This window comes from Thunnus albacares, chromosome 18 (genome assembly GCF_914725855.1).
Source record: "Thunnus albacares chromosome 18, fThuAlb1.1, whole genome shotgun sequence".
In the NCBI taxonomy this organism is placed as follows: Eukaryota; Metazoa; Chordata; class Actinopteri; order Scombriformes; family Scombridae; genus Thunnus; species Thunnus albacares.
The window spans coordinates 9,578,244-9,601,077 of NC_058123.1; the positions used below are offsets into that span (position 1 = coordinate 9,578,244).

Genomic DNA, 22,834 nt, shown 5'->3' on the forward strand with positions numbered 1-22,834 from the left:
GAGGAATTTGCATGCAGGACTGGATTTGGCTCCTGAGATTCTACTCCATCCGTCTTGCTAGGACAACAAAGAAAGGAGAGTGAATGAAAAAAAACATATTTCTGTGGCTTAGCAATAGCCACTTAACCTACTCTAAAGTCAAAAAGACCAGAAGTTTCCAAGTGATCTTCTCTCTCCACCCCATTATTCCCTGTTCCATCCTTATTCTTCCTGTTCAGTATGCATTACTTTGCTTAACCTCCTGTGCTGTTAGCTCTACATTTTTTGCATGAGAGCAGTTATGAAGTGCTTACAAGAAAAGGTAGCTGCAGCCTAGTTTCCAAGTTCAGAGATTATTAAACTGTCCTTTTCTGATTAATCCCTTCACAGTAGCCTTCTACCACTGTGCTATTTCGGCCTCTCTTTCTATCTGTTATATAATTCTGGACTCTGGCAAGCTGGGACAATAACAAGCTGGAGTCTAGGTTTGTAGGACATAGAGGATCTCCTAAAATTTTGAGAAGTGAGCATTAGGTGTTCAGTTGAAAATACATGTTCCATGCATGAACAGAGAGAGAAATACTTTTTCTCACCATGAAAGGATTATGTGGGATTAAGGAATTAAGAGACTAAGGATTATGTGAAGAGGACATGGCTGGAAACAGGTAGTCTGAGAGCGAAGTAGCAAGGAAGGACATTGTGGTCAGGCATTTATTCTTGCCTCTCGGGTTCAGTTACAAGTCTTTGAAGAAAAAGAAAAGAAAGTTTCTGTTGTCCATAACAGAAAACTTGCCCAAACCATAACCAAACAGTTGCCTAACCTTAAACTTAAAAGCTGTTTCCCTGGCGTACACTCAGATGTTTTCACCATATCACAAATTGGACAAAAAAAGAATTTGTGCTACTCTCACATAATTCAGAGGAAGCGGAAGGTAATTCTCTTGTGTCCAAAACACACTGAATTCATCCCATTATATTCTGTAAACTGGAAGGTGTAAAGCAAATTCAATCTGAGCATGAGGATGTATCACTTTTTGAGGAGTGATGTTCATTAAGAGTTATCACACCTGTGATAACAAGTGTAACATGAAGTAATGTGGAAAAAAAGCACCTTGTTGTGTGAATGTGCTATTAATATTTTACACGTGAGAGACCTTGTAGACCTGCTCTTTGGAAATCTATATTTACATATATTTTGATAACAAGAGTTTAGCAGGTATAATATCACCATATTAGTTTAGCATGTATGCATGCTAACATTTGCTAATTAGCACTAATCACAAAAGTAGCGCTGAGGCTGAAAAGAATGTCATTATTTTTTGTATGTATGTCATATGCTGTAAATTGAAATTTGGATCAATCAGATCACCAAAGTTATTACAATTCATTCCCAGTGGGATATAAATGTTTGTACTAAATTTCATGCCAATCCATCCACAAAAGTCAACCTCATGCTGGTGCAAGAGAAAAAGTCAGGGGATCACCATAGGCATTAGGATTCATTGTCTGGTGTCCTATTCTATCCTGTAGATGTGGAGATATTTATCTGGATAAATGAAAACTTTTACACTGATGGACACTGAAAGTTAGTGGAATCCATCCGGTAGGTATTGTGAATGTCTATATAATATTTCATGGCAATCCGTTCAATAGTTGTTGAGATCAAAATCATAAAAGTCAACCTCATGCTGGTGCTAAAGGAGAGATATTTTTCTGAATAAGTGAAAACATTGACCTGCTGGTGGTGGGAGATGAAAAGTCAGCTGAATTCATCCTCTGGGGACATGAATGTCTGTACAACATTTCATGGCAATCCATCCAATAGTTGTTGCAATATTTCAGTCTGGAACAAAGTAGTGGACAACAACGACAGACGACAAGAGATACAAATAAAAACATTTCAAGTATTTTTGTGTTCCAATTTTAATCACACAAAAAAGTGTTTCCCTTGTAGGCACATTTCATGACAACTGAATGATTTCCATAATATTTCAACAGAAATAAAAAGCACTTGATAGACTTCAATGACTACAGATTAGTTCTTAGTGGATCTAAAAGTACTTCCCTAATAGAAACACACCACAGCTCCTCTTCCTGTTCTGGCTTCTGGAGGGCAATACTGATCCAATAAAACCCTTATGATTCAGTCTATTGAACTGGTTTTTGTTCTTTTACACTTCAGAGGACTCATCCAAAAAGTCTTTAGACTGTTTGTTTATCTGGGAGAGTTTGATTCCCAGGTGCGCCCATAGCTCCAGCATGTCCCTGTCTCTCCTGGTCCAGGTCAGCAGCATTACACAGCTTTCACACTCTAAACGAGGAACATCAACAGCCGCTTTTGATTTCGGATTCTGTCCCTCAGTCAACATCTCTGTGATCGTTCCTGCTGCTCCATGTATGTGGAACCACTGTGACCAGCTGGATGGAAAAATCAATCAATTAATGCATTAGTCAGTGTGTGGGAACAGCTCAACAGTATTCAGTCTGTGAATAAATAACAAGGTTTGCATGCATATGTCTGTCAGTGCAAGCTAATTCTGTTCCATCTATTAATTTTTAGAGAGACTATTCTCACTAATCAGTCATTGAAATATGATGATTGTATTGTATATATTAAGTATTGAATACTTTATTTTCAGTGTAAATAAAATAATAATTATTATGAACATCAGGATAATGATATTACTGGTAAATGACATGCACTGATTTAAAAAAAACCTGGGTCCCCTTCATGTGTCAACTGAATTAGATTTAATCATTATTTAACTAATGCTAAATGTTAATATTAGTGTTAATTATTATTGACTTAATGACTGATGTTATGAGAATTTAGGTTAGCAATGCAAAAGTACATTTCTCTCAATACATCATTTATTCACTAAGCAGTTTGTTACATAATGTAACGCTTCAGTGAAAAAAAATAATCACGTCTTTATTTGTACTGTTTAATGAGTCTCTGTCTCTGCAGGTGTGCAGCTTTCATTTCAACAACTTAAGCCTTTGATTGCTCTTGTTGATTGTAATTACTATACGAAAATACACAAGCCAAGTCTTTCCCTCTTTACTGGTTAGTCCATACATGGAAACTCTATTTTCTTACTCGTCAAAGGTTGGAAAACAACTTAAATACCATTTCATAACAACAGTGAATATTGTAATTTCTCATTAACCTATTGAACCTTTAGATGTTTTTATTTTCATGGGGAGGCCATGCAGTGACATAAGCCCTTTAGGGTGAGTGGACGATCATTGCGGAGGCCCTTAGTTACATTAAAATGTGAATACTAATGGTGTTGCTGGCTGTATTTCAGTATGCTTTGGATGCCATCGACCTGCTGATTATAAAGCTGTGGGGGATCAATAAGAGGCAAGAATACATAGATTGGGTGGCAAATCTCTCAACAACCCTGCCAAGCACTCTCTCTCCTCCAGTCCACCTCTCCCTCTCTGCCTTCCTCTTAAACAACAAGATGAGACGACCCATAATTGACTGTGATCTGTCCTCCCATTAGAAGAAAAGGGGGGGATTTCTTTCATTAAATTTCTCATTCCCCCTCTATTTTAAGGGTGATGGGACAGATGGATGTAGTGAGAAAAGAAAAGAAAAACACATCAGCCACCCTCTTTGGTGTAAAAACAAAGCCGGCAAAATGCGACAGAGTATTCTTTTCCGCACTGTGAATCATCACAATAAAGATGGTGGAACATGCTCTTCTTTAATGGTGACATACTGTTTCCCGCTTGAGCTACAAATACTAGAAAAACAAGAGGAAAATAGGCAACTCAATACAAAGGGGTGGGGTTGAGAGCAGCACTCAAAAATATCATTCCCACAACAGCACTATTTATTGAGTATAAGATGAAGGGCATTAAAGGAGGGAGGAGAGGGGAGTACATGCAGGGATATAAAAGGTATTTGTTTTAAACAATAAATACAACCCTTTACACAAATCCAAAACACTTATTTTCTTCTGTAGTGCAAATAGATGAGTTTACTGTGTTTCACCTGGATATTCCACTCAGTATCAATACTGCTTTTGAGGGATATCTCGGTACAAACAAACAATAAGATAATTAAAACATATCCAACAGTTGTTAGAGTTTGTTGATTAGGTTTACTGGTGTTCAGATTTTAGTTTATATTTAAAAGCCTGTACTTTGTTCCCAAATAATTCTGCAGGCTGCTCTGGAAAGCAGCAATTCTGCAGGGCTTTTCTGGAGATGTGGGTCCCACCTCTCTTATTGCACCCAAACCTGATTGATGACCTTGGTCTTTGTGCAGCTTCCACTGTACGCAAGGATCCAATGGCACACTTAAGTATGTGAAAGAGAGGACTGCTCCCAGATATAAACTCCATCGCTAATTGTCAAGGAGTCTTGTATTTTTTTGAGAAAAGCCCAAAGAGTATGAATTTTGAAACAGTTAAACTTTAAACCACAAGGCTGCTCTTTCCACATCCTCTGTGATGGATCTCTGTATTTTCGCTGAGTAGTAAAGAGCTGTATCATCTGCATATACATGATTCTGCACTTTGGAAGGTCATCTATATTTATGCAAAACAGTAAAGGTCCAAGTACACTTCCCTGTGGCATGCCGTAACTCCATGAGGCTGGACAGGACATTTTGAAAGTGAACTTACTGACGCCTTCCTTGTAGAAAGGATTCAAACCATTTCATTGAGTCGAAGTCAAGTAAGATTTTGTGCTTAACAGTATCAAAAGTCAAGGAATAAGCATCAACCACTTTAGCATCAAATGCCTTTATGTGAAATGTAGTTTTTAAATACCTGATGAGCCTAGCAACCTTGCTAAATAGCACATCGGCAGCAATCACGCTCCCCTAAGAAGTCTTTCATCTTTCTATGCCTCCTCATTAAATCAAACCTTGTCTGTGTGAATATGATTATGTTGCCATATGGGATATTAGCTGACTGGGAGGTTTTTGAATAGCTAATATGGGATGAGGGTAATAACTTGCGGGTAAGTGTCACATTTTTAGCACCTTTTATGAGTCGTTTCCTCTTTCAGAGAGACACATGTGAAGACCTCACATTGTCACTGTTATGAGTCGACCTTTTCTCGTGTCTTACAGACGTAAAAGAGCTGGAGAGCACTCTGTAATACCCTGCAGTTAGTTGACTCGGATTGAATGCTTTCATTTCTCAGAATACAAACCCCGAGGAGCTCTTGCTCAAGCGGAACAGAAGCAGACAGAATTTCAGTGTTGTGATTGTAATCAGTGATTAGCTTCTATGAAAACACATCCTATGAAACAAGCCTCAATCTCTGATTTTGTGAATGACATTCAGGCAGAATGTGCTTTTCATAAAGTTGATGTAATCAGAATAAATGCCCCGAGCACTTACTGCCCAGTTTTTTCCCAGAGCTGTTTGTAACAATATTGCATTTCTATAGAAATGAGCAGTGAACCAGCTAATGTGGTAGAATCAAATCCTAGAGGTACAAAAGGGACCATAGTCTGCCATATTTTGTCAATCTGTGTTATTAGACCACAAGAACTTAAAGCAGTGAATGCTTCCAAGACCATATAAAATGGATGTATTTTATATTTAACATTAGTTGTAATTAATAAGTCTTGATGTGTTGTTCTATATATGCTACATTAGGTCAGGACAGTGCAATGGGACTATATGTAAAAGGCACTTTTCTGATGTGTCATGTCTCAGTGAACAGAATTTTTTATTCCTAGAAATCACATTTATCAATTGGCTTTTAATGCACGGGGATAAAGATAGGGCATTTGTGTCAGAGGTTAAAACCACACTTTTTACATACAGATTGTCAACAGAGCATAAAATGATCCCTGTTCCCCTCAATGGCATGTCGGTGTGTCATTTCCTCTATGGCTCATACAGATACATGCATATTTCATGAGGCTTAAAACAGGAATTGCATTCTGCCTGTTTTATTAGCATTTTAATCCCTTTGCAGATTTGCCGCTTGTGCCTCAGTCTGAGGAGCGCTTAGTTTCAATATAGAGACTTCACACGCTTCATCTGCTGCTTTTAAAATATATCTTCCTGTCATTTTGAGAGGTTGAAGTAAAACTACATTGAAAAAAAGATGACTTGTGATACTTTAATGCACAGATGTTTTTGTCTCGTCTAACTGTCATCTGCATAAATATCATGTTCCGTGTTATATTGATGATCTAATGTGTTGAGTTTTCACTGCCATATGAATTATTTGGAATAAACAACTCACCTTATAACATGGCATTTAGATGTTTTCTCTAAAGTAATGGCTTACTTCAAAGGGGGCTCTGTTGTCAAGTTTGTAAAGCTGTCTTTTTTCAATAATCACGCATAAGATGAAAGCTGCTGTATGAATTCAAATTTAATTTGTTCAGTCATCCATTAAAACGGTTTGTCGTCTCCCCTGCCACCAGTCCATCCTCTCTCTCTCTCTCTTTCTCTCTCTCTCTTTCTCTCTCTCTAGAAAGCTGTGTGGCAAATTGGAGCTCCAGCATTGAATGACATTGAGTAAAAGGGGAAAAAATACATATTGAGGGCACAGTGAACTCAAGCAATTAAATTAAAAAGTTATTAACTTTGGAATGAGGGACACTGCTCTCTTTCCTGTCACTGCCTGCAGCCAGAGGCTCCAGAGTTCAAGGAAACACACTGGAACGGAAAGAGGAGAGAGGAGAAGGGAAGGAGAGAAAAGAAGAGGTGGAGACAGACAGGGGGAAAGAGACTAGAGAGATTTTAGAGGTGAGGGTAAAGGCTATAAGCTCCTAAGCAGAGATGTCCTCTGATCATCAAAAAACTTTGCTATGGGTGGCCTAATACATGTCTGCATGTACTGTACATGTGTCTATGCATGTGTGTACCTCCTCATTGAATCATTAGACCGTTACTGTCTTAAGCACAGAACTGGCTCACTGCCACTCACCACACCTTGGCCTATCCCTAAGTCAGCATCACTGTAGCGTTGTGAGCCCAAATTCCAAGGGAGTGAGAATCAAAGTTAATTAAGCTTTTGCTGCAGTTTGCACAAATAATAAGTAATGGGCTGACTACTAATTAACCCTAAGAAACTGCTTCCTTTCAGTGCAGTAAGTGATATTTGGAAGTATGTCTGCTTTTTCTTACACAATTAGCATTGTTCTATCAAGCATAACTAATAACTCTTCCATATGATAATGATCTCATACTCTGTGATAAATGATACAAATTTTGAAACGCTAACAATGCATTTATTTTTTTTTATCATTTACTGCCAGTTAATTAGTGTGATTTTCACGGTAAGTTTCTTACAGTGTATGTGTGTGTTTAAGCATGAGAGCTGAGTGTTGGAAACAATGGCAATGTAGAACCAATGTCCAGCATGGCCCTCATTAGAAGAGGCAGGAGTCTTGTGCATTTTAACATTAATGATCATCAGTTTGTCCTAAGCATTTATTTAAGAATTTAATGAAAGGGCAGGTCATGTACGTTATGGCCCTTTTGTGTTATTTATTGAATATACTGAATTTTAGTTGAGATTTAATCACATAGAAAAAAAAGAAAATGTCTGTAATAAGTTACCCATTGAAAGAGGTAGCATCCATAAAACAACAACAACAAAAGAATAATATATAGTGATTTAATACATATGAACTACTAGTTTATTGACACCAGCCACTCTGTGTTCAACAATTTGCTTACTACATTTTTGTTGCTACATGAATCTTATCAGAATTAAGAAGGCACTCTTGTGAATTTTGTTCATTAAGTGATTCTACATTATTGAAAAATCTACCTATTATTTTGTACTCATAATGTTTGGCATATTTTTTGGCCACATCAACAACTACCGGATGGATTGCAATAACATTTTGTACAAACATTCATTGTCCCCAAAGGATGAATTCTACTGACTTTGGTGGTCTGTTGAGTTTTCATTTAGCGCCATCATCAGGTGAAAATTTCAATTTGTCCAGTATGACCAAATACCTTAAAAACTAAAGACGTCACATCCCAGCTGTATGTCTGAGTTTCGTACTAATTAGCTAATATTAGCATTCTAACACACTAAACTAAGATGATAACCATGATAAACATTATTGAACAAAGTAACACCTGCACACTTACTCCATTAGTTAAACTTTAGAATATAGTTTATTAACATAAAAAATAGAATAACATAGTGTAAACATTTACCTGTGCAAACATGGTTTGGTTTGGAATATATTTTGTGATAAAAGGATATATTGAATAACATCTTAATGTAAACATTTAACTTTGCAAACATGCTTTATCTACTGTAACAAAACAATACAAGTTAGCTTGCCTTGCAACTTATGTGCAAATTATGTGAATAAAACTAAAAGCTGTAATTACTATCACATCAAATTCCTTTGGCAGGGCAGCAAAGTGGATCACAAAGGCCATGGCACATTCATACACTCAACTGTAAAATAAATTTAAAATATATTAATTATGTACTGGTTTTACATCTCTCAAATGTTTTAGAGGTAGAAATCTGAGTAGAAATCAAACTTGTAATCTAGTCATTATGCTACATCTTATATATATACACATTATATATTCTGCTGTAATCTCTTCATTTATCTTACTGACTACATTATTTTCTGTGCATAGTTCACATATTAGATATTAGACATTCACTAGTTTTCTTTATGAAATGACACTAGTGTTAGTGGGTAACTAGCCTTTTGTTGCTACTCTGTTTACTGGCTTTTAGCTTAGCCTAGCTTAGCAGTTATCTTTGTGCATTCACAGTCCAAGCAGCCTTGTTAAAACAATGGCGTGTGATGACCGTGCCGCAGTTGCAGACAGGATGTCTCTACTAGAGAAATGTGTCCATGACATAGAGCACGTTTTTTTGGCTTTAGATATGATGGGCACTCCAGATAGTCATAGCCCTGCTAATGATAGCACTAGAGTAGCCTTGTTGGCTGCAGTAGGAAATGGCTATGTACTTTGACGTGCAGGCCAAAAACTGCAGACTGACTGGCTGTTGTTGCATGTATTTCTGATATGTGATAGGCTGTTAGATCTATCCGTATTGAGTAAAAAATGGCGATCCCGTATCGAGATTGTTTTATTGCCCTGTCCTAACTCCAAGTCACACAATTTAACCAGGACAATGTTTCGATCCTACTCGGATCTTTATCAGGTCAGAATTTGTTCATTAATGCTACTTAATAATAGCTTTGCATCTATGTGATGTGCATATATTTACTCTCCTAGCAGGTAAACATTACCTGCTATAAAGTTACTATAAGGTCCGATTAAACACCAGTCCACCACACTGTCCTCTACCTCTTTACTTTCCTCAGTGCTGCTTTTGTATCAGACTGTTATCTCTTTTCATTGTTGTGGACTATATGTAATTCCTTTACTTGTTGAGCATCACTTTCTGTGCACTGGGCATGTATTTTCATTATGGGGGCCTTAACCACTGGGCTTGTTTCATAATATTGTAAGAGATAACCAGACACTAGACAAACAGGCATAGAATAGTAAATCAGGCATAACAAACATGTACAGCATGCATGACAAGATAGATAAGCAATCTGAGAACAGATGGATATGGAAACATTTTGTAAGCATTAACCAAGGATGAATCACCTTATATCATCTATTTGTGCACGCTCTTGCTTTGTTCTGACCAGTCTGTATCAGAAAGTTAAAGCACAGTTTCCTTTATCTCCTTCCTCTCCATTTCCTCAACCTCACTGCCCCTCATTTTGCCTTAATTTGTTACCTTGCAACAATATTTCCCATCTCAAACTCCACAGGTCCTCTTATAAACCACGGATGAAAATCATGGTAGTGTAAGACAAAATGAAGAATGAGCATCTATTTTCCCTTGCAACTGCAGTGCATCAGGGTCATTTAGTGTCGTCCAAACCCCATTAGCCGGTAGAGCCATGTCAAGCTGGGGCAAAGTCGATAAGCAAGGGCCGGAACAAAAGCACAGCAGTCAACTGCACTCAATTCTGCAACACTGTAGTTAGGGTTACTACAAAATAGCAGCTCTATAGTCCTCAATAGGCTGCTAAGGCATAGAACTGTCTGGAAATCCTGAAGTGCACTCCAGCTAGGAGAGTGCGGAGATAAGGCTGTCAGAGAGAGAGAAAGGAAAATAAAGAGGGCAGCTATAAGGTAAAGTAAGAGGGCATTTCAGGTAAGAATACTTGAAGCAGGATGAGTAATGACTGCAGAACAGTCAGAATCTTGCTGGAAAGGAGCCACCAGTTGGCCTAATTAAATTTAAAAAAATAATGTAAAACTTGTTAATTAGATATTCCTATACAGCCACTGATTGCACATTGCTGAGTACATAGAACTCCTCCCTGGATAGTCCTCTTAGGGTTTACTGACAAAGTTAACCCACAGGTGGCACTGAAGTCAAGTCATGCTAACACCATCCATGCAAGGGTTAAACAAATCAGGAACACATGTGTAGTATATTCACACCAGATGTTCCAATAAGGGGCTATGACCTCTTGATGCCCCACCAGTATGTCTCTTAGAACTGCAGGCATGGACCACGCAGGTGGTCTGAATCCCAAGATCCTTTGAAAAAGGAGGATGGCGGTCATGCTGACAGAAACAAGAAAGCCCATAAGAAAAAAGTTCTTTTAAAGATAACTTAGTTCCAAACTTTTACTGCAGTGCTCAAGCTATTTGAGGCTGAGAGAAATCACATTAGGTATCTGTGAAGAGAGCCTCAGAGGGCTCAATGGTGTCACCTTTTTAATATTTCTTGCTACCAATGAATTAAGCAATTTTCTTCACATGCTTAACAAAGAGTAACTGTATTGTATTATATGGTAACTGTTATGGAGCTAAAGAATGAAAATGTTATTTGTTCAATGTTCATTAGGTACTATACAGATTCTGGTATAGTGTATACTTTAACTTAAAGGGACTATACCAGTTGTTGCCATACTTTTTCATCTATAATGAGAGGCATTGTTGCCATTCAACTTGAGGGGCATGCACCCCTTCAAATATTTGAAATTGGATGGCTTTAGAAATTTAGGCTACTTGGTTCTTTCCAGCTAGAAAACACTATTTAGTAGCAGCAAAGCTAGTAGAGCTGTGGCATGGATGTATAATAAGAGTTCATACAATACAACCATTGGCTATGGATGTCGTGTAATAGATGCAAAATGAGGTTGTATTAAGCACAGTGTGAGGTATGAATAACCAAACTAAGCTCCCGCTATAATCGTGAATGAATTTGTAAATTACTTAGAGCTTCCGAATTTTCCTAATTAAAGAATTAAAGTGATTTTACACCTAAGTTTAAAGCTTTTTGCTCACATTTTCTTCTTTAATATTACTATTAAATGCAATAATATGAGTATAAGTGTTAATCAGTTATATTTCTAGATAGTTACTGATAGGGGGTGGTAAACAATGGGTTAATGTAATCATTTTCATATCAATATAATTACTGGTAACAACTTGGTTTGGTGTGAACATTAACACTTGCATTGTGAAACTGGGTCCCTGCTATAATTTCTGTATGTATTCTTTTTTAGACTGACTTCACAAATTACAGAGAGCTTCATTGTTTTCTGTTCCTTTCTCTACAGCTAAAACTTCCTTGAGATTGATAATCCATTAAAGTTGAATCTTTACATGTTATCATTGCATGATAAAGCAGTTACAGTGTGAACAGGGACTGAAATGTTTCCTCATTGTTGTTATTAGCTATGCTCCGACACGAGGTTTGAGTCAGGGACATTTTTTTAATGATAGAAATAACTAAATCCATGGCTCTTTCTCTTAATATTCATGTTTGCTTATTTGCCAATGAGCAAAGCAATAAGAAAGCAAAGCAAAATAGCAGCCAACGCTTACATTTTGAACGTTGGAGCTTTAATGTGTTATTTTGTTTTCATAATGGTCCCTGCTTTCAACTCCAATTCCACATTAAAAATATAAACCAGACGAATCGTTCACTGTGATGGATTGTCTGTCACAAGGAAGTTTCATATCTGTGTGAATTGAATTTTCACTGCACAGTGACCTGAAACAATGACTGCCTGGGAGTTAGGAATTGTTCTTAAAAAATATCTCAGTAATAATGTATAAGCCTTTTGAGGTGGTTATATGTATCTCAGTACATATATTGAAATACTGTATGTAAGTAAATCTTTGAGGTCTACTTGTACTCTACTTATTTACGTATTTCCCATTTTATGCCACTTTATACCTTTACTCTACTACATTTTAGAGAGAAATGTTGTACTTATTACCCCACTACATTTATGGTTACTTAACAAATTAAAAATATGCATACAAAGCATATGATGAGCTTCTAAAACAATCCATTGTTATTAAATAAACGACCCAGCAGTGTATGCATCAATAATAATAATTGAATAATATATAACAGTGTAACACTCTTAGGTACCATTTTCTGCATTGAGCACTTTTACATTTGATAGTTGAAGTACATTTTGCTAATAATACTCACTTTTACTTAAGTTTTACTTATCATTTTCAGTACGAGACCTTTACTTGTTAGAGTATTTTTACATTGGGGTATTGCTGCTTTTAGTTAAGTAAAAAAAACCTCAGTACTTCCTGCACCACTAGTAACTTTACAGGACAAATAGGCAAAACCATGTGTGGCCTTATCTTATATGTGCTATGATGGGGTTAAGCACAACAAAGACAAACTGCAGCGTGTGCAAAAACCATGAATGAACGAACTCATCACATATGTTTTTAGTCTGAGGCCCTTTGGCTCCCATCTCCGTCTCTCCCATTACTACACTTCAAAGACACCTCTGGGGAGAAGCTTCAAAATGTACGGCATTACAGGCTTTTTTCAGGACTGCCACAGAGTCCCAAACCAGCCAAGAAACAGACAGAAAGTTTCTCTCCAGCTATTTGTTTTAAAGTTGGTACTGTTCACGGGTAAGAGATTCCTCATGTCATTTGTTCTCCTTTTACCTGGCCTCCCTTTTATCTTCCACCCCAGGATTGCACATCCCGTTTGCTTTTCCTCTGTTTGTGTTATCCCTCTTCTCTTTCTTCTCCCACTCTTGCTTCATCCAGTCTTTACCTTTGCGGTGGGCTCAAACAGAGGAGCTTAAATCATATCAGGGTTGGGAGCTTTGCCAAGTGCCATCCATTATACTGAAGTAGTGCTGCAGTGTTGCCTCTTTTCTCATGTTTTTTTCATATTTCAGCTTTTGTCTCCATTAATCCCCTTCTTTCTTCACCCACCTTTCTGACATTAACTCAATTTCCTACACCATACTCATTATCTCCCCATTACATCTGCTCTCTCCCCAGCTGTTACATCAGGGTCTGGGAGTGGGACAAAAAAACGGCCCTGGACTTTTTTTTACACAGACTGGCCAGGTCGAGGGGTGGGGGGAGTGCTGCTGCCAGGTCGACGGTGTATCTCTCTTGCTCTTGTTTTTGTATAACTGGCAGCTCAAGTGGCACGCTTGCTCTTGTTTTTGTATAATGGGCTGCTCAAGCGGCCCACAAAGCAACTAGCCCACCGGGATTTCTCCCGTTGCTTCCAATGGCCGGGCCAACTCTGCATTACACCATCATGCCAGTCTCCAAACCCTGCATTTCAACTTCTTTTCTCTTTGCTCTGTCAACTTTTGCTGTCTAACATATCCTCACTCTACTTGCCTCTCTTAACTAAAGCCTAGTTTTTCTCCTTTTTACTTCCTGTCTGTTTCCTTGTTCTGCCAAGAACAGCAGCAGCCAACACGCTGCCCCCCTCCGGTTCCCATTCATTCCACTTTTTAAAGTGGGCGACATCAAAAGGAGTTTTATAACATCGCTTTCACCCTGTTGATCCTCTCTTCTTCCCTACTTTTTTTTTCCTTTTCCAGGAATGGGTGACAGCCACCGACCTGCTCATCTCTTTGGACAGGCTGAACACCTTTGGAGACGAGTTCTTCAAGGACGCTAAAGTGTTGCGCTCGTACTTCTATGCCATCTCTGATTTCTCTGTGGGTGGCAGGTAAGTGAAACCTGAAAATGTGCCCTCTAGGACAATGTCACCCTGCATAGCAGACATTATTTCTGATTACTTCAAAGTTTAACCTTGAGCTTTGTCCCTGTAGTTGAGCCAAAAAACTTTATCATGCTCTTTTTTTGCTCAAATCATTTTGAATTTCCAGCTTTAACAGTTTCAAACATATTGCAAAATCATACCTGTCTTCAACAAAATCCATTCATATATAGGCATTACCAAATAAACTGCCAAGAGGAGGTACAGTAGGGATGGATGGTTGGGCATGAAGCATAGATTTTAACACCAGAGTCAAGGGTTCATGGGGTTAGGGTTAAGGAAAGGTTAAGGAAAGATCATGGATTTGATGAAATATTAATCAGTGCAGTGAGTCTAATCTGGTGCTTCAAGTCAGCATTGACATTTTCCGTGCTTAACCAATACCACAATCGTTTCTGAATAGATTCAGTATGAACACTTTGTATTTGCAATGAACAGTTTACAGACACATTCAAAATAAAATATCCTTCTTATGTTGCCTTTCCTCCAAAATGTATTTAATGGCCCAAATTAGTTGTATATGAACATAAATTTTAGGAAGCATGGTGCTATAACACATACTATACTGTATGTGTACAAAGCAAGACAAGGAATCAATACCTTATCCTGGACAGCTGTTTGCAAAACTGATTAAAAAAACACCTTGCTGTTGCCATCTGATGAGAATAAACCCATATAATCCTCCATCTTCCTTCTTCCAGTTCTTTTGGTTTATTACTCACAGTAATGAGAAAGGACATGGCGCCAAGGACCAGGCTGCACCTTGGCACTGCAGATAGAAATGGACGATTAAGTAGTTGGGATGAAGCCTTCAGAAAGAATATAAACTTGATCTGACACCTGTCATAAACACTTAGGATCACTGCAGCAGCATGACAAATTACCCACCAATGCCACAACACCTGGGGGAGAGACCCACATGACAACATGTTAGCCTTGCTACCAGTGCTTTCTGTACAACTACACATGCCTTTACACCTCAGTGCAACACCTCACCAAGTTGGCCAGTACAGATGTTGTAAGGATGGCGTCATTGAATACAAAATATCAATGCAACCACAATACAAGGTGAACTGCTACAAAAATAAACATGCTATGATCCACAAATGTGACTTTTTCTGTCATATCTTTTTTATTTCTGTTTTTTGATTTTATGCTGATATATGTGCAAATAAAAAAGTAGACTTAAAGTAAACTATAATATGAAAAATGCTGGTTATGTATCTTGTCATACTAATACAACATGAGGGCTCTCAACATATTGCACATCACTTTTTGAACTGCACATGCTGTATGCAGCCTGTAAAGTCTAGGTCATGTCCCTCATACAGTAACATATTCAGTTAGAATTATCACTCAGAAGCTCAAGTCTGCCTTAACATAGAGATCTGATATGTGGACTGGAGGCACTTTAGAGTTACTAAGTTGTTGTTGTCGCAGTAACAACAGAAATAACTGGGTCTGAGCCTCAGGCAAGTATACGTCTGGATCCGGGACAGCTGGCTAAATTTGACAGAGCCTGCCACTCAGCGACAAGTCCCTGTCCCCTATCACAGCCACTTGACATAACCCAGCAACACTGCTAGGAAATAATACACACGGTAAGGCGTAGCTGCCACCTGCGGTGTTTGCATGTTTCAGAGAAATTATAGGATTTCCATGTGCAGTGGGAAAGGAAATCAGCATTTATTAACTATCTTGTTGTGAAAATGGACTTGATAAATCACATTTATCTCACGATTATTGACTTATCTACTTTTTTTGCTGAAAGTTATAAAACATACACTAACCTGAAGATGGTGTGTACACAAAAAGATGTTTGTAAGTAAATATAGACATACATGTAGATAAACATTCAATACAGATACTAATACTCATAGAGAAATTTGCTTGTTTCCGAGGAGAAGGGTGAGTGTCTTAGCAATGAGTGCACAGTTGAATCATCTCAGGCCACATTTATGCCCGTGAAAGAAAATAGGAAGTGACAACTCCTTATGGTGGAAATATCTCCTCACTTTCCCCTCTCCTCTGCGTTCTACTCCATTCACTGTGTGCATTAACATGTCTATACTTGAAACAGGGGTGGCAAGATGGCCGTGTAGAGGTTGGACACATTCAAACCAGCTCCCATATAAAGTCTTTTCTCTTACTCCTACTCCGTGCAACTTAAGTACAACTCAAGTATTTTTTGCCTATTAGTATAAACCAACACTGCTAAACTGGAAATGCCTCCAAAAAAAAAGATGAAGCAGTGACAAAGGAAGATAAAAGCAGAAAGCCACCTGCATCACCTATGGCTAGCACTAACTTGCTTGAGGCTAACATTGACTTTCCACTGACATGGTTTCATGAAGAAATGGAATAAAGGGTTCAACAAAATCCAGCCTTGTTGGGTCAAAAGTTGAACACTTTAGCTGACATGGCGGAAAAACGTATCAGTGACAACCGTGCGCTGGGGCAATGCGCTAAAGAGATTGAGGACAAAACAAGGTCAACCAGACAGAGAGCCTCAACTTCTTACACCAAGACTTTGGTGACTATAAAAAAGAGGAAGAAATCAGTGGTCTGAAAGAAAAGCTTGACGATTTAGAGAACAGAGCGAGGAGGCAGAACCTAAGGCTAGTTGGCTTCCCAGAAGGTGTGGAGGGAAAAAATGCCATTGCCTTCCTACAATAATGGCTTCCAAAAATACTAGGCCTGGAGACTGTGGACTCAATTGAGACTGAGCAGGCTCACCGTACACTCCAACGTCACACTGATGGAGGCCGCCTCCCTCGGGCTCTAGTGATCTGTCTGCTTCGCTTTATAGACGTGACGAAAATTCTCAACGTGGCACGGAAGAAAAGATTGCTAGTATGGTAACTCCAATATTATGATCTTTTGAGATATGTCCACGGCTCTCTGCAAGAAAGGTCTTCATGCCGCTGAAGAAGAAGCTGCACGACAAGAACATTTCCTTTAGGCTACTTCATCCTACAGATTTGGTCCTGGACTTCCTGGAATACAGATGTATCTACTTAACACTTAGCACAGGTTAGCTCAGGGCACATTATGATGTAGGCTGGCATCTGTAATCTAAGGGTAGAGTTTTGGGGTTTTTTTTGAGTTACCTGTCTTACCAATTACAATTTTTTTTCTTTTTCTTTCCCTTTTTTCCCCCTCCTTACTCCCCTAACTGAAGTCTAATTAGGCTATAACACATTTTATATTTTAATTAGTTTCATCTATTGTTCCATATGTTATCTGTAATATGGTTAGTGATAACTGGTCTCATATGATTAAAATCTCAAAATATGTAAAGCTTTATTCAGATTTAAGTTTATAAAATCAGATTTTTCCTCCCCTTGATTCTTCAGGGAAGTTTCAGAAGTGTTTCATAATGGAGTTGTTCCTAACTTATATATTCTGAGGTTTAGGTAGTTTGGTTTCACCCTACTCTTGTCTACTCATGATGTTGGGAAGAAACATAGGCAAGTTTCCTTTTTCATGGATTGGGTGGGTTTTGAGGGGTAGAGGGTGAGTAGTAGATAGGACATTTATTATACTTAACTGACTAATACTCTTTCATTTTTTACCTTCATTTATGTCTTTTCATTCCTCCTTCTCATTCACGTTATTACATCGTTTTCGTACAACGTACAACGTACAACGTTTTCATTTACTACACTATGACTTTTTTTGCTCTGATCTACTAACTGGAACACAAACGGATTTAACCAGCTGGCCAAGCGCTGTAAAGTTCTCTACTTCCTTAGAAGGCGTAAAATTTATGTGGTTTATTTTATCTCATTTAACTGATACAGAACATTACAATGGTAAATTCAAATATTCTATTCCTTAATTTACCTTCCTTGCAAGGGGGTGGTTATTTTGATAGGGAAAGGGATTCCCTTCCAAGCAGAACAAGCTGAGAAGGATAGAGGGGGCAGATATCTTTTAGTCAGGGGGTACATTGGAGACCAACTGGTCACTATGCTTAACATCTATGGACCAAACCAAGAAGACCCTAACCTCAGCTGCTAAGGCCCTCAATTTACTCGATGTATGGCAGGAGGGACATAAGTCTCAATTAGACAATGTAAGGAGATTCCTCAACATAATGCACTGTGCTAAATCTATGGAGGATCTGGTCATAGCTATCTCACTAGATGGACTAGAGGCTTCTGACCGCATAGAGTGGCATTTTATCTTTACGGTTCTACACAGAATGAACTTCGACCCAAATATACCAAGGATGATCCATATACTGTATCTTAATCCTACTTCCAGAATACAGACAAATACTGATATTTCACCACCTCTCCCCCTATCCCTTACTTTTTGCATTGGCAAATGAATCCCTAGCCATTGCAGTAAGATCACATAATCCTATCTCTGGGGTCAAAGTGGGGGGTGAGAACCATGCCATCTCTTTGTATGCAGATGACATAATTTTGTTTCTTACCAATTTAGACTCATCCATGCCTGCCCTCACGGACCTCTTGTCAAAGTATGATGTGATTTCTGGATATAAGGTTAATGTACAAAAAGTGTGGCCCTAAATTCTCTAGCTGAAAATATTTTAAGGAACAATTGGCCCTTTCGGGGGAACACTCAACTTATAAGATAGTTGGGCTTTAAGATTTCAATCAACTAGACAAAACTTTTTCACTAAATCATGACTCACTGCTTAAAAAGGTGGAGAAGGACAGATGGATGCAGTTGCCAATTTCTTTATCTGGGTGAGTGAATTATATTAAGATGAACATGGTACCTACATTTCTTTACTTGTTTCAAACCATCTTCATATTTATACATAAGAATATCGTCAATAAACTACAAAGGATGAATTCTACATTCATCTAGAGGAGGAAGGTTCCTTGAATTAAAATCAAAACCCTTTAAAATACCCCCCGGTGTGGAGGATCAAAGCACCCTGATTTTCAGTTGTATCACTGGATTGCATAGTCCAGGGCAATATGATTCTGGCAGACAGAGCTAGTTAACTCCCTTGCTTGGAAACAAATACAGCAGTGCCACACATCAGCTGTGCTGCTGGCTGGCATTCCTTTAATCCAGTCATACCATACTCTGAAGAATGGCACTGATATTCCATTTATTAAACACACATTCAGAACATGGTTTGCCATTCAGACACATCTTAATAATGTTATTGCAGTTCACAGTAATACTCCCTTCCACACCAACCTTGCTTTACTAAATGTACTCAGAGAGAGCATAACCAATAACCAATGTGGCACAATCAGGGAATTAAGAAATTTGGGGACCTTTACGAGAATAACATACCTATGTCCTTTGAACAGTTATATAGAGCCTTCCACGTCCCAACTACTAATTTCTTCAAATATTTAAGGGTCAGACACCTCATAAGTACATTTCAAGGAGGAAACTCTAGTCCCCTAAAGCCCCTCCCAATTGACAAATTTCTAAAAACACCCCAGAGGCATTTTGTCCTTAACATATAACAGCCTTCCCAGAGACTAAACCAATAAACACTAGAACCAAATGGGAGCAAGACCAGAACGGTACTTTTGAAGACAGTTAATGGGAATCACTATGTGAGGAGGCACTAACTCTCTCATATAAAAGCTGCCAGAAGCTTTTGCTGTTCCACATAATCCACAGAACCTATTTTACACCAGAAAGACTCCATAGGTAAAATGAATTCCAAACAGAGACAGGTAACGTTATTCACATGTTCTAGAAATGTAATACATTAAAACATTATTGGAGTTCAATATTAGAGATTCTTGAAGAGATTACTGGCTTTGAGATCCCCTGTTCACCTAAACTAGCTTTACTAGGCGACATATCTGACATCCCTCTTGCCAAAAGAAATAAGGTGCGGTTTATCAAACTGGCCATGATTTCTGGTAATAAATGTATTGCTTTGTTATGGAAAAGTGCAGATCCTCCCCCTGTCTCCATGTGGCTTAAAGAAATTTCCTCATACATGGCATGAGAAAAAAATATGTTCAACCTCAAAAGAAAAGCACATCTCTTTGATAAATGCTGATCTGGTTTTAGGAGCTACATGGGAAATATTTCACAGTCTGTTGTGGGTTGACAATGAGATGTAGAGATGTGTGGTTGAATTTCTATGTACTAATTTGTGTAAATTTTGGGTTAATTTCACTAAATGTCCCTGAACCCCCTTCTTTTCTTCCCCTCAGATACATTGGCTTTTATTACGGCCCTTGTCTGGTGGTGGGGGTGAGGGGACTGGTCTTGTGAAATCACTTTATTTTATTTTTTTTTATCTTTGATATTTCAATTCTGTGTTTTCTCCTGTAGACAGCTCTGTTTGAGAAAAACTCAATAAATAAATAGTTAAAACAAAAAAAAAACATGTCTACACTTGAGTCAACGAGGAGAAACAGAGAGAGAATGTGTGTGTATAGGAAAAGTTGTATTTGCATCCTCTACATAACCATCTGTCTATGTTTCCCTCAGATGCAAGTGTAACGGTCATGCCAGCGAGTGTGTTGAGGGGGAACATGGCGGCCTGGTCTGTGCCTGCCAACATCACACAGTTGGAGTTGACTGCCAGAAATGTCACCCCTTTTACCAGGACAGACCCTGGGCCAGGGCCACTGGGGACTCCGCCAACGAGTGTTTGAGTGAGTAGCCTGTTTCTGTTACAAGCTGACTGGGTGCAGCCTACTGAAAAAATCCACAGGGCAGTGTGGAATTCAAGTGACAAGCTCAAGCTGACCAAGGTCCCATAAAATCCATCAGTATACCACCTGACGAAAAAATCTCCAGTACTGTATATTTTAAAGTTTTGATTTCCTTATGTACAGCTCCTCCATTTTCTGCATGAGCAAGTAGATATTAAAAGGGACTACAGTCTGACAATCAGTATGGCAAATGTTGATAGAAATTGAACTTCATTGATTCTCATTAAGTCGTAAATTGAATGGTATTTTATTATGTCGAACTCAGCAACAGCATTTAACTAGTCTGCCATCACACTGTTTAGTTCTTACTTTATGAGCAAAACAAAAGCTAATGAAATTAATTTTGTGGCTGCATTACAGCACATAATAATTTAAGAATGTCTGCATTGTTAAGTCCATAAATATGCTCACAAGTATTGCTAACAGCCTCTTGGAAGTTTTGTGTATATATTTTAATCAGCTGTGGATATTTGTAGGAGTGAATGTTGTTTGTATGCACATACTGTATGTTTGCAGGCATCCCCACTTTAGTGCTTCAGTACGTATGAATTAGCATGAGTATTATCAGGTTCGGTTCATCAGACTGTGCGCTTTTACTGAATGCTGTCAAGGATGAATTGTAATTGGCTGAGGGATAAAAACCATAAAGGAGAGTGGCTCACAAATTGTTTTTGTTTTTTGCTGAATTCTATTAAGCAGCAAGCTTGTTTTAATTACTCTTACTCTGCGTTCCAAGCAGATGGTGTCTTAAATAGAGTACTGCACCCAACTTAATCAATGCAGTATATTAATAAATAAACACATGCTATAAAAAAGAGACACAGAATATGGAGGCATAAAAATGAATGCTCACTGTAATTATACATCTCTATCTAGCACAAAAATGATTTTGCCTCAGTTTGCCCCACCAACCTTTTCTATTTCTGTCAGGCACCGGAACTGCCACTGTAATATCCTTTCTATGTTTGGGCAAAACATTTTGACAAAGGACATTTATCAGGTTTAATCTGCATCAAGGCAATGAAGTACAAAAAATACACTACCCTTGTAAACAATAAATGTGTAGAACTTATAAACAGTAGAAATTAAATAGTTTTTAGGTTTTAAAACCAAAAAAGATCATAATTTATACACTTTATAAACATTTATGTCACGCTGTCGTTGTGTCAATACAATGGTTAGAAAGTTGTTGAACACAGGGGTAAAATCTCAAAGAGAACTGACATTATTTATGTGCTGTATAGACACTATGATAAATATATTAACAAAACCTAAAAGAATACAGTACTGACTTTTTAAACACAGTATCACGTGAACCACAAAAGAAACAAATATAAGGATGATACATTTACCATAGAAAGTGTAATCTTATAGATCTTATAGAAGCTGTTATACGATGTTTATCTTTAGGTTGCAAAAATATGTTTTGAAGTATTAAGAAACTGCTTTATAGAATTATTTAGAAAATGTTTTTTTAATGGTAATTTTCTGTTGGGCAAAATTAGTCTTTCCGATTTTGTCCACACCTTTAAAATAATGCATTTCACTCTGGTATTATTCATAAAAACTGCATACAGTGTACATATTTTGTTATTTTGTCTGGTGTTATTTGCCGGGATGGTGCTGCCCCTCTATTTGCTAGCAATGGGTGAGATGTCTTCAAACTAACAACATTTGAAACATTTGTGGGTTTTAGTGGGATGAGACCTGTCTTTATACCTGAAATCAACATTTAGTGGTGTGAGACTGCTTTGGCTGCATGTAATTTTATACTACACTGAAATAAGGTATAAAAGATAAGGTGCATTTTCAGAACACACAAAGTAGGCCTAATCAAATAGAAGGAATATGATCTTTGATTTTGCAGGAACTGAGATAAAAAGTGCAGTGCAGTCAGTGACGTTTGCTGTCTACATATCCTGTAGTGTATCCAACTGCCATTGTGCAGCACCTAATTTGCACATGGCATATTATGAGTGTTTTGTTGAGAGTAATACTTGCTATAGTATAAGCTAATCATCCTAGTTTTTTTATTTTTGCAAAATAGTGACCTTTTCTGTCATCCTCTGGTCTTTATGCATCATACAACATTATGCTACCAATTTGGCTTCACCCTAGGGCAAAACTTATTTTTCCAATTA

General features: G+C 38.0%; 1 protein-coding gene across 1 annotated transcript in view; it reads left to right on the forward strand.

The window, feature by feature from the left end:
* lamc3 (laminin, gamma 3) overlaps nt 1–22,834 on the forward strand; it is a 108,502-nt gene that overhangs the window by 11,881 nt on the left and 73,787 nt on the right. The window contains exons 3-4 of the mRNA XM_044334291.1: nt 13,832–13,962; nt 20,467–20,633. Coding sequence (XP_044190226.1) covers nt 13,832–13,962; nt 20,467–20,633 — 298 coding nt within the window. The remainder of the gene's footprint in view (nt 1–13,831; nt 13,963–20,466; nt 20,634–22,834) is intronic.